Source organism: Nicotiana tomentosiformis, chromosome 6 (genome assembly GCF_000390325.3).
Source record: "Nicotiana tomentosiformis chromosome 6, ASM39032v3, whole genome shotgun sequence".
Classification (NCBI taxonomy): Eukaryota; Viridiplantae; Streptophyta; class Magnoliopsida; order Solanales; family Solanaceae; genus Nicotiana; species Nicotiana tomentosiformis.
Genome location: NC_090817.1, coordinates 12,757,514 through 12,773,894, shown reverse-complemented (window position 1 = coordinate 12,773,894; position 16,381 = coordinate 12,757,514). Strand labels below are relative to the sequence as shown.

Sequence of the window (16,381 nt, the reverse complement as noted above, 5' to 3'; positions counted from 1 at the left end):
AGAGTCGTTGGAATCATATCAGGTACCAAGATATTTATAGGTACCAGAAGAAACAGAACCAACAAAATCCATGGCAGAAGAGCTTGAGCAAGTCGCGTTGTTCGAAACGTTCTTGGAGAGGAAGTTCTACTTAGGGACATGACTAAACCCCGAGCTCAGGTATGGATTTATCGAATTTCTTAAATTTAACATTGACTGTTTTGTGTGGTCGCATGCGGATATGACAAGTACCCCCTAGAAGTGGCCATGCACAAACTAAGCCTGGATCCTAACATCCCTCCGATAAGATAGAAAAATTCATATTGCCGAAGTCAGAAACAAATTAGTCAAAGAAAAAGTAACACGTTTGCTTGATATCGGTTCAACCCGAGAGGTAAAGTATCCTGACTGGCTAGCTAACATAGTAGTAGTTCCAAAGAAAAATAATAAATTTTGCATGTGCGTAGACTATAAGGATCTAAATAAGACGTGTCCCAAAGACTCGTTCTCATTGCCAAACATTGATCAAATAATCGACACAAAGGTCGGGCATGAGTTAATGAGTTTCCTTAATGCTTACTTCGGGTACAATCAAATCAAGATGAACCTGGAGGATCAGGAAAAAACTTCGTTCATAACGAACTTCGGCAGATATTGTTACAATGTGATGCCTTTTGGGCTAAAGAATGCTGGAGCCACTTATCAGCGGCTCGTAAACAAAATGTTTAAGAAACAAATAGGGAAAACCATGAAGGTTTACATAGATGATATGTTGGTTAAGTCTTTGAACGCGGATGATCATCTTAAGCACCTGCAAGACACCTTTGACATCCTAAGGAAGCACAACATGAAGCTTAACCATGAGAAATGTGCATTCGAAGTCAGCTCTGATAAGTTATTGGGATTCATGGTGTCTCAAAGAGGGATTGATGTCAACCCCAATAAAATTAAAGATACCGAAGATATCCCGGACCAGCTATCAAATTGTGAAAGAGGTCCAAAGGTTGACAAAAAGATTGTCCGCTTTCAGCAGATTCATTTCCGGTCTTCGAAAAAATGCCATCATTTCTTTTCCCTCCTTACAAAAGAAGAATAACTTCGAATGGACTACGGAATGTTAGTAGGCTTTGAAGGATTTGAAAAGATATCTGTCGAGTCCTCCATTATTGTCAAAACTGGAGGAGGGCGAACAACTCCTGATCTACTTAGCGGTAAGTGTCGTTTTAGTCTGTGCGGATGAAGGTACACAATCTCCTATCTATTATGTTAGTAAAATTTTAATGGGAGTAGAAAATCGCTACCCACATCTGAAAAATTAGCCTTAGCTCTCATAGTCGCCGCTCGAATACATAGGCCTTATTTCCAATGTCATTCCATAGTCGTGGTGACCATTTTTCCCCAATAGAATATTCTTCACAAACCTGAACTTTCAGGTAGGCTGGCTAACTGGGTCGTCTAAATGAGTGAATTTGATATAAACTATAAACCTAGGAGTATGATTAAGCCACAAGTTTTGGCCGACTTTGTGGCCGATTTCAGTCTAGGACTGTTACCTTTGGCTAATAAAGAAGCAGTGATGGTGTCAGAATCGACATCAGAAGTTTGGACTTTGTTCGCGGACAAAGCTTCCAATGTGAAAGGGTTCGAGCTCGGCGTAATGTCAATCATGCCCTCAGGGGAAACCTTAAGGCATGCCATAAGAATTGTTCATCTGATTAACAACGAAGCATAGTACAAAGCTTTGATTGCAGGAATCGAGTTGGCCCAAGGACTAGACTCCGAGATCATAGAAATAAAGAGTGACTCTAACTGATAGTAAATCAGGTCTACGGGATTTTCGAAGCTAAAGAGGAACACATGCAACAATATGTAATGAAAGTACAGGCTCTGCTTGCACGGTTCGGGGAATGGTCGATTACCCACATCCCGAGAGAAGAAAATGCGAAGGCAAACGGACTAGCCAATTTGGGATCGTCCACGAAAATGAAGAGACCAGAATCCTATACGGTCGTGCAGCTTATGCATCCGGTATCACATGTAGACAACTATTACAAAGTAAACATGACCGATTTGGTTTGGAACTGGAGAAATGAGATGATAGACTATCTCGAGCATGAAAAATTGTCTGAAGGTCCTAAGGTATCTCGGGAATTATGCACTAAAGCAGCTCGATACAGCTTCAAGAAAGGCTAATTACACATAAGATCTTTTCAAGCCCCAATTCCCCAATGTTTGGGAGCTTCCGAAGCCAACTATGCCATGCGGGAAGTCGGGATTTGCGGAAATCACTCAGGCGCGGATTCCTTAGTGCTAAAATTAATTAGGGCAGGATACTACTGGCCCCGGATGGAACAGGATGCCAAGGCTTATGTTCAGAAATGTGATAAATGTCAACGTCACACACCATTGGTACATCAACCGACAGAGCTATTACATTCGATTTTGTCGCCATGGCCATTCATGAAGTGGGGGATGGATATAGGCAGTCCGTTTCCACTGGCCCCAGATAAGGTAAGATTTCTTTTGATTTTAACTTACTATTTTTCTAAGTGGGTTGAAGTAGGACCTTACTAGAAGATCGGCGAACGCTAACTGGTAGATTTCTTATGGAAAAATATAATTTGCAGATTAGGGATACTGAAAGAGATCCTACGATAACATGTCACAATTTATAGGCGTAAAGGTCACAACATTTCTTGAAGATTTAAAAATCAAAAGGATCACATCGTCACCTTATCATCCGAGCGCAAACGGTCAAGCAGAATCAACAAACAAGGTGATTATTCAAAATCATAAAAAGAGATTGGAAGCAGCCAAAGGCAAATGGCATGAAGAGCTACCAGGAGTACTATGGGCTTATCGGACAACGGCCAAATCAAGCATGGGGGAGACTCATTTCTCTCTTGTATATGGACCAGAATCCTTGACCCCAGTGGAAGTGCGGGAACCTACCTTGAGATATTTTCAGGCAGATGAAGAAACAAACAATGAAGCAATGTTGGTCAAATTGGAGTTGCTCGACGAACGTAGGGATATGGCGCATATAAGGAAGGCATCCCTAAAATACATAATGGAAAGATATTACAATCCAAGAGCCAGCCTCCGTTATTTCAAAGTAGGAGACTTGATTTTAAGAAAAGTAACTCAGAACACCCGGAAACTCAACGCAGGGAAGTTGGGTCCGACATGGGAAGACCCCTACCGTTCACGAGTGCAAGCCACTGGGGATTATTAGATAATCTTAAGCTCGATAGCAAAAGTTCATGAGGGGCAATAAAGCTTGTTATCGAACTAAAGATTATCTAACCATTCACTAGTGGAATCTTCAAATGAGCAAGACTTTCAGTGTTAAAATTCACATTCTTCGCATTGGAACACTGGGAGGAATGATATGAGAATACGACAAGAATGACTGCCACATCGACCGGGACTACGAAATCCAGAAACAAAGTTATATCATCAGGGTCGGGGACGACACGTCTATCCCCATAGAAATAAGTAATACAAGTAATGGAAATTTCGTTTTAGGAAAATATATGCTTATGTACTTTTGAAAATGGAAGGAATAAAGTAAAGTCCTTTTATTTTTATCTTGTTTCTTGTCCTATAGATGAATTAATTTTATCTTTTGAAAGTTAAACAAGTACTTCAAATTCTAATGTCATAATGAACATGAGACATTCTCTTCAAAAGCACTGTAAATATAAGAGGGCCCTGTCTTATGAAATCCTCACGGTAAAGGGTTGATTCCGGAAGAACTTATGCCTAGAATACAAATGCTATCGGGGAAAAACACACCAGAAGCCTTGCGTAATTCGACGCAAAGATAAAAACTTGCGCAATACTTAAACGAAAAAAATACTTTTATATACAACAAACGTGCCAAGTAGCACAAGTACAAAAATATGAAAATAAAAATAAAAAAGCTAAGCCATTGCATCCCCGTAATCCGGAGAAAGGGAAACATTTGCACCCCCAAGAGAAGTAGGCGAGTCCGTCGTCGGCTCAATATCTTGGCCTTCACCATCATCCCCTTCTGGTTCTTCTTGAGTTCTAGAGAACTTGAAATTGGAACTAGAAGAGTTGGTAGCATCAGGTGCGACCAGAAGACCCTTTCGGGCAGTTGACTATAGTTCACGGGCCTTAGCGATTTCGACATCAAAGTCAATGACGTCCGCTTTGGCCTCTTCCAAGGGTTTTCTCCTCATTCTATACATAGAATATGTTTTCTCAACAATGAGGGAAGGCGCTCGGCACTGAAGTTCTTCCTTAAGAAAGTCAACCTTGGTCGAAAGGTTATCCCGGTCAGATCTAGCAGTTTGGAGGCTGATATTAAGGTCACGGACAATGAAGTTAAAAATTTTATTATGTTCCATGACTCTATTATGCCTCTCTTCCAACCATGCATACTTCTCCTTGGCAACATCAACTTCTTCAACTTTGGAGTTCAAGACCGCCTCCAAATTATTCAATCTTTCAGTACAGGCAGCCTCGCGATCGTATGCAGCAAGAACGACATTATGAACCTCGACCCACTTTGCCTTAGCTTCATCAAATTGTACCCTTAATAGGGTAGCCTCTTAGCCTAGGGTCACTACCCCTTGCTCGCTTTGCTACAATTAAGCCTCCAACTTAGCGGCCTCAGCAACTTGTGCTTCTAGTACCAGGAGGCGAGCAACAATTTGATCCCGCTCGGCCAACAATTGATCCCGCACGGAGGTGAGTTTTTCCTTGTCAAGGATCAACCTATGAAGACCCTCAGAAGCAAGGAAGTTAGCCTGCAAAACAGAAATACAAACTAAAAACCCTGCCATAATAAAAATAGAAGAAACAATAAAGGAAAAAAAATTGTACCGCCATTGCGTCGTGAATGGAATTGTTCAACAAACATTCTCCCGAAAGAGATTGCATTTTATTCTTATTCCTTCTAAAGCCAGAGGCTTCATATAATTAGCAAGTTCCATCGTCCGGAACAACATATGGTATCTGGTAGAAACCAAGAGGGCAACACTCCTCCTCCTCGGATCTTCGGAAGGGGTCGAATAATTATGCCCCAAATTTCCATGAACTAGGACCGGGGAAGAGGGACATCCTCCTCTCGAGTGACTATGACTGGTGGAGATGATGTAGCAGTTGCTGTTGGCGAAGGCAAAGTTGGCGAAAAAGGAGATGAAGCTTATAGCGTTGTAGGTTGAGAAACAGTTGCGGCCAAAGCAGTGCTAGATGTTGGTTGCTCATCAACCGAAGATGGGAGAGACTCGGTACCCAGCCTTACGGTACCAGGAACAATGGCTAGGACTCGGAAGCGATAGTTGGCATCTTCCACCACATCATATTCCCCGGAGCACCAGGGCATCGTCCTCGGTTGGCATAACTAGCTCAACGGATGGAGCATTCTATTGAGCTAATGGAGGTCGCCGCCTTCTATGTTGAGAAGCCCCATTATCATCGATCATCACAGTATCTATGGTTGGCTCAGGTGCGGCGCTCATCACCATAGCGTCCACAAATAGTTCGGGCACGGTGCTCCTCGCCTTTTCATTTTTGCCCTCATCTGTGGAGGAACGTCGCCTTTTTGTTGCTTGTTCTCTAGCTGGGGACTCCAAGAAGAAGCACTTACATCGGAAAATAGGCCTGATGACACCTGTTCGGGTAAAAGGCTTCTGCAGCAACCTCGCTGGATCAGCCAAAATGTCCTCCTCGGGGACGGTGGCAGAGCCCTACGGAAGAGCTGAATGCAACATGGAAGAAATATTAACCAATTTTACTATAGGATGGATGTGTTTGGTATGAAGGAAAATATTTTCTAATTTTTTCATGTTTGGTTGGCTTAAATGTTTTAAAAAATATTTTTCTCATGAACTTATTTTCCTCCAATTGGAGAAAAATGTCTTCCCTATCAAAATAAGGGAAAATATTTTCCAAAACTCTTTTTCAACCTTCTCCACCTTATTCCATATCCCAACCCAACCCAACCCAACCCCAAATCACCCCTACCCACCTACCCCACCCATACCTCCCCACCACAACCCCACCCACTCTCATCCGCCCCCACATACTCTAACCTCACCCACCACCCACCCTAAATTTAATTATTAGTAAGAGTACATTCTTTTCTATTATAGATTAGAGTACTTTTTATTTTATTTTAACAAAATGAGTATATTCTTTTTATGATGTAGTACAAGTATTTTCTTTCATTTCAACAAAATGAGTACTTTCTTTTCATGATTTAAAAAAATTATTTTCTTTTATTTCAATAAACTAAGTATTTTCTTTTCGTGAAATAGAAAAAAAAATTACAACAAAATGAGTACTTTCTTTTCATGATGTAAAAAAAATATTTTTTTTATTTCAACAAAATAAGTACTTTCTTTTCATGGTGTAGAAAATGTATTTTTATTCATTTCAACAAACTAAGTATCTTCTTTTCTTGAAATAGAATTTTTTTTTCTAACAAATAGAAAAAGTATTTTCTTTCATTTCAACAAAATGAGTAATTTCTTTTCATGTTGTAGAAAAGATACTTTCTTTTTCAACAAAACAAAGTATTTTTTTAGTTATCGAGCTCAAATTTCAATGTTATTAGCGTGAAAAGGTAAAGTAGCACATTAGTTCCTTTGGGTTTGTGTGAATTTTGAAAAGAATAATTAAATTCTTGAAGAAAATAGAGTTCGGGGGAGGGGGGGGGGGGGATGGGAAATACATAAAACATGGGGATTTTGGGGAAGGTGGATTGAGGAGAGTAGTATAAAAATTATTTTCCTAAAAATATTTTATAATCTCTAACCAAACACTAGAAAATATTTTTCCGAAAATTGTTTTCACTCACCAACTAAACAAGGAAAAATAAGTAACAAAACCACTCATTTTCGAGGAAAATATTTTTCATACCAAACACGCGCGAGAAGTAAAAACAAGATAAGTTTAACTTACCATGATTTTTGGCCTTCCACCCATATTTAAGGACCAGTTCTTTCCACTTGCGGGTCTCAGGCGTAGTGACATCCAAAATCTTCTAGACCCACCGGTCCAAGCCCTCAACCTTAGGTGGTGTCCACCGAGTTGCTGAAATAATGAAAGAAGAAGGATTAATAACAACATGGGACAATCTTTAACTAGAAGAAAAGACAAACGATGAACTTACGAGTATGGTTCCATAATTCAGGAAAGGATGGAGTCGTGGCCGAAATGATGTCTCTGGTGGCAACTGCAACGAACCGCTACATCCAACCACGGTCGTTGTCATCATCCATGCTGGTTAGCAAAGCATAATGGCCATGATTGCTGAAATTTATCTTTCCCCCACGGAAAATCTTGGGGGAATAAAGGTTCAACAGTCGAGCTAGGAATGGCTCTTCTCCCGTCTCCTAGCATAGGCGCCTACGACAAGCAATAATTTGCCACGCAGAAGGGCTCACATGTGCCAAGAAGACTTGGTAACGAAGGCAAAACTCCAGAATAACAGAGTCAAGCCCCCCGCTCAATGAGAACGGGCCTAAAGTAAAGGGATACGTATAAACATACGTAATATTAATAAGTAAAACCCTTCTTGTAGAAGGTTACCCGCTCTGCCAGGTCAGGAGCGATGATGCTTAAATCTTGAGAACCACAATCTTGCTTCACAACAGGGATGCTAGAAGGACAGATGGAAGAAGGATATATGCCAACGACCCATGTTCGGGGGTTAGCAGAAGGGTACTTCTCTTCGAAGTCCTTAGTTGTAATAAGCTTTCTGGGATTATGGTGCTCACCATGGGAGGAGGAGCATCATCAGCACTTTCTTTGTTCTTTGAAGCAGTGGAGTTTCTGGAAGATGAGGCCATTGTTATTAGTGGAAAACACGTATGAGTTGAGTAAAGAGAGTTTGAGAGAATTTGAAAAATTATAAAGTGTAAAAGGAGAAGGTTGATGCGTATAAGTAAAGGAATAAGCGACTAAAATCGTGACCATAATTACCTAGATAAACGGCAAAAGTGTTGTTGAATCATGGGATGACGCGTGTTTGGGACATTAAATGTAGAGAGACGTACATTTAATCAACCGTCATAAATTTTTCAGAGGGGGTCAGAGAATCTCCCGCCTAGAAAGGTATCTTTGACAACTTCTCGATTACATAAGGTTAAGCCATCGGAAAGTAGGGGGACTATCTGTATATGGTAAAATATGTTAATATTTAATGCTCGCATAATAAAGCGACACGTGGAATCGAACGCAGATGAAAAGTGAGACAAATGGCATCAAGTCCGAAGGTAATGATTTCGTTTGTTCTCGAAGGGAATGGTGTTCATAAAGGCGGAATAAAATGCGTATCACCCGGTAGCATTTAATAGAGAATATTCTATAGCATTAAGTACATAGTCTGTTACAGATAATATGGCATTCACTGCCTACCGTTACACATTCTCCAATGGCTCTCATAATTGCTATTAAAGAGGGATTTGATCCTACGGCCTTGTTTCTTAGGTGCAATTATAAATAGTGAACTCAACAATCATTGTAAGGATACGGATTTTCTGACAAGCACATACTATACTCTTTTCAAAGCTCAATAATATTTTATCGTCTTGCTTATTAATATTGTTAGTATTGCCTCCGGAAGCTCTGCTCCCGGAACTAGGATTTTTACTATTTTATCTCGATTTCAGCGCTAAGTCTTATAATCTTGTTTAATTTATTTATATTTTTAGGATCAAATCGATTCACTCGTGTATAAACCACGTATAAATTGAATTGTACCATTTTACGGGTATATATATATATATATATATATATATATATATATAAACTTAAGTTTTATCGAAAAACTATGTCCGTCACTGAATGATTAACTCCGTTATCGATGGATCCATCACCTTATCTTGTTCTCTCTACCTTAAATCACTCTCTAACTCTCTCAAGCTCTCGTAAACAAAACCAAGATACATTAATTATAATATCATGACAGAATTCAAACAAAAAATCAAGTTTAACAAGCTGAAAAGACAAACGCCATTAATAAAGAAGCAAAATAAAGACAAAACTTTTTTATTTGGTCTCCGTTGGGTATTAGGTAGTTGTATTTGGCCCGATTAAATTTGAATTCGCGTCGAAAAGTCTCACATTGAGGAATAAAGCGCTCTCTAACAAAGACGATTTCATAGCCAATGCTCAAATAATAAGAGACGGGCCTAAGATTAAAAGTAGTGGGGGTATCATTATCGAATAAAAATTTGAACAAATACTAGAATTATAATCGAACCTAGACATCACCCTAAAAGTCAAGTTATGTCTCCCATATTGATCAATGAAGCTATCTAAGATTTAAAATTTACAGTGTCAATCAAAATATATACTATTTGTTATTTAAAATATATATATATACACGCATATAAGTATATTTCTTTCGAAATTATGGAGGGCCAACGATGACCCTACCCAAAAAGTAGATCCGCCTCCACTCGAATGTGAGATATCTTGCGAAGGATAAACTCAAACCTTTTTACTAGCTAGTACAAGTTGACAAGCAGGAGGAACAGACAGGGGTCAAAATGGTCCCACAAAAAGAGCAAAAATATGCTGACATGTCAAACAATGTCCAAACTAGGTGGCACCCAAAAATAACATAACTGATCTTATACCCAGCTTCCACGACATAACAAAATATATCCACGAGGTTTTAAAATCACACGTGGTCCTCTTCTTCTAAAATACCCAACCAACGCGTAGTCCAAAACACGGCCTGTTGACTCACAGTCCTCACTCTTTCACTCTCAAAACATATTTATATATATAGCCGCCAATTCCAAATTCTTGTCAAAAAAACCAAACGAAGACACAAAACCAAATATTCTTCAATAAAAAAATAACAAAAATCACAACATTCTTGGTTTTTTTTAAAGAATTTAACAACAATGGTGAAACCCAACGGAAAAGATACTTGTGAAAATTCACCATCTTCATCTTCAAAGTATAGAGGAGTACGTAAGAGGAAATGGGGGAAATGGGTTTCAGAAGTTAGACTACCAAACAGCAGGGAAAGAATTTGGTTGGGTTCTTATGACACACCAGAAAAAGCTGCAAGGGCCTTTGATGCAGCACTTTTTTGTTTGAGGGGTAAAACTGCAAATTTCAATTTTCCTGAAAATCCACCGGAAATAGTTAACGGTAGGTCCATGACGCCGTCGGAAATTCAAGTAGCAGCGGCTCAGTTTGCGAATTCGGATTCGGATCCTCGGGTTAGTAATTGGGCTAACCCGAGAGAGAATTCGGATCCTTCGTCGTCATCCTCGGAAATGTTTTGTGCGGAGAGTCCGTCGGTTTCCGTTTCCAACGGATTAGTTGGGTTGGAAAGTGAAAAGACGGAAATGACCCTGGATAATGGATTTGTGGACATGTTTTCTTCAATGGGGACAACTAATGACATGTCCGATTTTGGAATTTTTCCAGGTTTTGATGATTTATCTGGTGAATATTATGTACCACCATTGCCTAATTTGGACAATACTGCTGAGGAGAATTATATGAATTATGATGAGTTCCATTTACAAGGATCTTCTTTTCTTTGGAACTTTTGAAGATTCAATTTTTTATGGGACTTAAAAGAAATGGTTAATATTATGGTAGGAAAAGGGAATAATTAGACCTCTAGTTGTTGACTTGTAGACAATTTTGGACATTTTTTGGCTGCTAGAATTGCTACAAAAATATGTGTGATTCTATACTTAGGAGGATATACTTTTGTTAAATTTCATCTGGCTGCACAAGTTTTGTTCCATATAAGTTTCATGGGTTATTATTCTAGGAAATGGAAAGTTATTTTACACGTAATTCTCTTAATTCCCCCGTCTCATATTATCAGTCGTGGTTACTAAAAATAGTTGTTTCAGATTATTTGTCACTTTAGAGTTTAGAAGTTCAAAGACAAAATTGATTGTCTTTTTTTCTTTTTTACCCTTAGAAATAATTATTCTTAAATACTACAAACACTCCAATTATGAATAACTTTATTCAAATACTAATGAAGAAAGATTAAATATTAAGACGTGAATAAGGGTAAAGTAGTCAAAATCTCATCCTAATTATTTTTTGTTAAAGGGCGTGTACAAGAGAATCATGACATATAATATAAGACGAAGGGAGTACTCCCCCCGTTCACTTTTACTTGTCTAATATTCTAAAAATAGATTTTCACTTTTACGTGTCACTTTTAGTATATCAAGAGAAGAAACTTTCTTTTTTTATGTTATACTCATAGTATTAATTACTCATTTCAAATTATTTTCTCAAATCCATTAAAAATATATGCATCAATTAATATGAGTATCATGGTAAATTATACACTTCATTTATTATTTCTTAAAGGGTGTGCAAAGTCCATAGTGGACAAGTAAAAGTGAACAGAGGAATTACAAGGCAAGCCAAAGAATGATTAACTGATTAATTATCAAGATCAACTCTGAAACAGATTAATTGATTCCCCGTAATTGGGAGAAATAAAAATAAGTCAAAAGAGTTAGTATTCACCAACTTGTTATGAAATAAAGACTGTAAAACACAAGTATAAAGAGAAACTGATATATTATTCAATTTCAAACTGATGTACATAATGAACTGAAATCTCCTCTATTTAAAGAAGAAAGAAAGCTGATGTGTAAGCTACTTTTGCAAGCTCATGTATAAGCTGCTTGTAAGATGCTACTGTACCAGATATGGATAATCTTCTACCGGGGGTGATGTTTATCCATAAAAGAGTACCGAAATAATAAGTTCATTGTACCAGATATAGATAATCTTCTACCGGTGGTGATGTTTATCCATAACGGAGTACCGAAAGGATAAGCTCATTGTACCAAATATAGATAATCTTCTACCGGGAGTGATGTTTATCCATAACGGAATACCAAAAGAATAAGCTCATTCTACTATATATAGATAATCTTCTATTGCGGGTGATGTTTATCCATAATGGAGTACCGAAAGGATAAGCTTCTTCATGAGGCTTATTTCCAATTGAGTACTAAGTAGATAAACGTATTTACAGCGGAGTCTCATATAGATAAGCTTCTTCCAGAAGTTTATTTACAACGGAGTACTAAATGAACACTCATAATATAATATATTTATAACACTTCCCCTTAGATGTTCATTAAAATATAATGTGCCTCATTGAAACCTTACTAGGAAAAAATCCCAGGGAAGGAAAAAGAGTACACATATTTAGTAATACGCATAACTAGTTGTCTCATTAAAAATCTTATAAGGAAAACCATGTGGGAAAAACTTAGTAAGGAAAAAAAAGTATAGCACGTATTTTACTTGTCACGACCCGAAATTTCTACCTTCGGGACCGTGATGGCGCCTAACATTTCACTTTCTAGGTAAGCCAACGTTAGAATAATCTTAACCATTTTGAAACAAATTAGATTAAACGGAAGTCAATTACTGAAATAAAGTGCGAAAGACCATAACTACCGAATCATCACAATACATCCCTGAATCTGGTGTCATAAGTGCACGAGCTACTAGAATAATACAAATAAAGGTGCGAATAAAATTCAAGTTGTTTGAAAGATAATACACAACTAAGATAAGATAGAAGGGGAATACCTCAAGTCTCCTTTGGGTAGCTGAATCCGAGCAAGTCTATGGTACGTCGCTCGGACCAACTCCAAAATCTGCTCAAGAAGTGCAGAGTGTAGTATGAGTACAACCGACCCCATATACTCCGTAAGTATCGAGCCTAACCTCGACGAAGTAGTGATGAGGCTATGACAAGACAAGTACGTAAACAACATGTACAAGCATATACTAATACGAAGCAACAATAACACAATAATTAATAATTATAAATTTGGGAGGGAACATGCGAAGGGGAATAATATAATAATTTCAGCACGAGAAGTGTCATGTAGCAGCCAATTAAATCATCAACAATAAAATGAGCAACTAATAATATGAAAATGGTACGACACCACCCTTCGTGCTTTTACTCTCATTCTTCCCATAAATTGATAAATAAATAATAATAATAATTGGCACGGTATCACCCTTCATGCTTTAACTCTCTTCTGGCACGACATCACCCTTCATGCTTTAACTCGCTTCTGGCACGACATCACCCTTCGTGCTTTAACTCTCTTTTGGCACGACATCACCCTTCGTGCTTTAACTCTCTTTGAAAATGGCATGGCATCACCCTTCATGCTTTTATACTCTTCCTTACCATAAAAATAATAATATAAATTCGTAAGAATATTTAAATGCGGGGATATATACTTATCAATCAATTCAATACCAGAATATCGACCTCACCTTCTAAATTATTCAACAATAATTAAACTAGCAATAATCTCATGAAAGATGATCAAATAAACAATAATAACTTAAGCAGGAATATCTTAATTAAATAGATAATTATTCACAATAACCAAATTCACCTGCATGCTTTGACTCAACCACAACGCATAAGTACTCGTTACCTCATATATACGTTATACCCGCACATTAAATCACGTAGCAAATAGACAAATAAGTCATACTCACTCAAGTCAAGGTTAACCACGATACTTACCTCGATTTGCAACCAACTCAAGATTTCAATACACCTTTGCCTCGCGAATTAGTGTCCGAAAGTAAATATAGTCACAAATAATTTAATATACTCAACACGATTAGTAGGAATTAATTCCACATGGAATTTCTAATTTTCTGAATTAAATTCCGAAATTCATCTCAAAAATCAATAGTGGGACACACGTCTCGAATCTCGGAAAAAACTTATGAAATCCGAACAATCGTACCGAGATGAGTCCAACCATACAAAAATTATCAAATTACGATGTCAAATGGACCTTCAAATTCTAAATTTTTGTTTTTGAAAAGTTTTACAAAATTTTGATTTCTTCCATCTAAATCCGAAATAAATGATGAATATAAACATGGATTTATGAAATATAATCACTTTTGAGTGTAGAACACTTACCCAAGTCGAAGTCGTGAAAACCCCCTTTGGAATAGCCCAAATATGAGATTCAAAACTCAAAAATGAGTAAAAATGGCTAAATCCCGATTTTTAAGCATTCTGTCCAGCATTTTCGCATCTGCAAACTCGCATTTGCGAGCCAAATCTCGCATTTGCGAAGTGAGGCTGCCAGACGAAATTCCGCATATGCGGACATCAATATCACACTTGTGACGTCGCAAAAGCGACCAAACTACCGCAGAAGCGGTCTCTTCCTCAAAAGCGCTTCAGCCTTCGCATTTGTGCCTCATTCCTTCGCCGGGGGGGTTAAGGTAAGATGGGAACTAAATTTGACGTTTATGCAACTATATATTAGTGGTTTGCATTTATTGTATCTTTGTTATGTATTTGCTTGATTATCTATTTTGTTAGCTCCCTTTGCAGATCTGTATGATTTCTACTTTCGCATCATGAAAAAGTTGAAATTACTCGAGGTATACACATGAGCTTAAATATTCTAGTTTTCGTTGAGCTAAAACAATCTAAAGATACTTTTAACATGATGTGATATTATCGTCTTTACGATTTTCTCCAAAATGTCTCTCATTGTTAAGAGTATTCAACACCTTATAAGTTGATATTTTTTTTTATTTTTTTTGCCTTCTACGTGGGACTTATTCGCACACACACACAACAATCTTTCCCTTAAATTAAGTTTCACATAACACATTACCATTATGTTCATGGATTAATTTGGAGATTAACTGTATGACACCCACATCATCCGAGTATTTATAAGATTACCAAAGCCCAAAGGTTGTGTATGCGTTTTCAAATCAACGGATAAGCCGACATATAGATGGGAAAAGGCACTAAGCCGAGCCCCAGTCTTCCATTTTCATACTCATTGTCAAACTATTGACTTTGATATCAATTGTTGGGCAAACACAATCCAAAAAATACTCTTATCATGATGTGATATTATCTGATTTGGGCCAGACTCACACTGTTTTATCCAAAAGGTTTCACACTATTAAGAATATCCAACACCTTATAGATAAATACTTTTTCTTTTCTACTTTCCATGTGGATATTTGTTCACACATCCAATAATTTTGACATAGTTTCTTTGAATATATAAACTAGAAGCGCCTACTATGTTATGATTTTTCTTTGCAATTACCAGCCTATTCCAATGATTAGTCCATTCTTGTAAACATTTGCTAAGCTAATAACACTTCTTTTTACATTTTTTTTTTCTTTTTACATTAAGAAACGAAGAGTAGAGCTTGTTATTCTACGAAATGTCATTTCATCTAACTGCAAAAGTTTTGTTCCATATAAGTTCCATGGGTTGTTATTCTAGGAAATGGAAAGTTATTTTATACGTAATTCTCTTAATCCCTCCGCCTCATATTATCAATCGTGATTACTAAAAATAATTATCTCAAATTATTTGTCACTTTAGAAGTTCAAGACAAAATTGATTGTCTTTTTTCTTTTTTTATCCTTAGTAATAATTATTCTTTAAGACTACAAACATCCCAATTATAAATAACTTTATTCAAATACCAATGGAGAAGAATTAAATATTAAGACGTGAATAAGGGTAAAGCAATCAAAATTTCATCCTAATTAATTTTTTTTAAGGAACGTGTGCAAGAGAATCATGACATATAATATAACACGGGAGGACACAAGACAAGCCAAAGAATGATTAACTGATAAATTATCAAGATCAACTCTGAAACAGATTAACTGATTAACTGATTCCTCATAACTGGGAGAAATAAAAATAAGTCAACACCTATTACATAAGTCAAAAGAGCTAGTACTCACCAACTAATGTTTTCATCTGGAATGCTTATACTTATTAGCTAAAAAGAATGATATTGAAAACTTGAGGTCATTGTCCTGATGTTCAAAATATGGTAGTTTAAACTGGGTAGGGATCTGCTCCAGTAATATTTGCCCAAGTTTTTCCGGCGGAGTCTTAGATTGTTGACACGTGTTCGTTTCAATATAAAGGGACAAGATTTGTTTTATTAAACTAGCATTTTAACCATGGTTCTTTTCTCCTCGTTCATACTTCATTTGATGAAAAATTATAATTTGTTCGTCTTTCTCATTAAATATTGAAATAAGTGTTTATCCTAAAAATCGGATAACAATTGAATTTATACGTAATTTTAAGGATACGTGATATAACTTGATACAAATTAAGGTAACAGATTAAAATTGAAATTGACGATAAAAGAATTAATGCAAACCACACGAATCGAACAGCTTTATGCCAAAATATTTACCAAATCGAACAGCTTTGGCCCTTGAGTTCGATCACCCTTGATCCAAGAGATGTCTCAACTGATGTATGAACAGAATAACAAGATGATAAAAGGTAGAAAATAACAGTATATTGCTTTATGTTGCGTAATGTGTTCTTTGTTACAAATGATGAGA

The 16,381-nt window shown here is 37.1% G+C and overlaps 2 protein-coding genes across 2 annotated transcripts; both read left to right on the top strand.

Moving 5' to 3' along the window:
* Window positions 1–2,638: 2,638 nt before the first annotated feature.
* Window positions 2,639–3,214, top strand: LOC138893583 (uncharacterized). Its single transcript, XM_070178217.1, has one exon. It carries the CDS (start codon window positions 2,639–2,641, stop codon window positions 3,212–3,214), a length of 576 nt encoding a protein of 191 aa, XP_070034318.1.
* A 6,547-nt stretch (window positions 3,215–9,761) lies between these two features.
* On the top strand, window positions 9,762–10,788 carry LOC104115419 (ethylene-responsive transcription factor ERF017). Its single transcript, XM_009626047.4, has one exon. The coding sequence runs from the start codon at window positions 9,873–9,875 to the stop codon at window positions 10,533–10,535; it is 663 nt and encodes a 220-aa protein (XP_009624342.1). The 5' UTR covers window positions 9,762–9,872; the 3' UTR covers window positions 10,536–10,788.
* The last annotated feature ends 5,593 nt before the right edge of the window (window positions 10,789–16,381 follow it).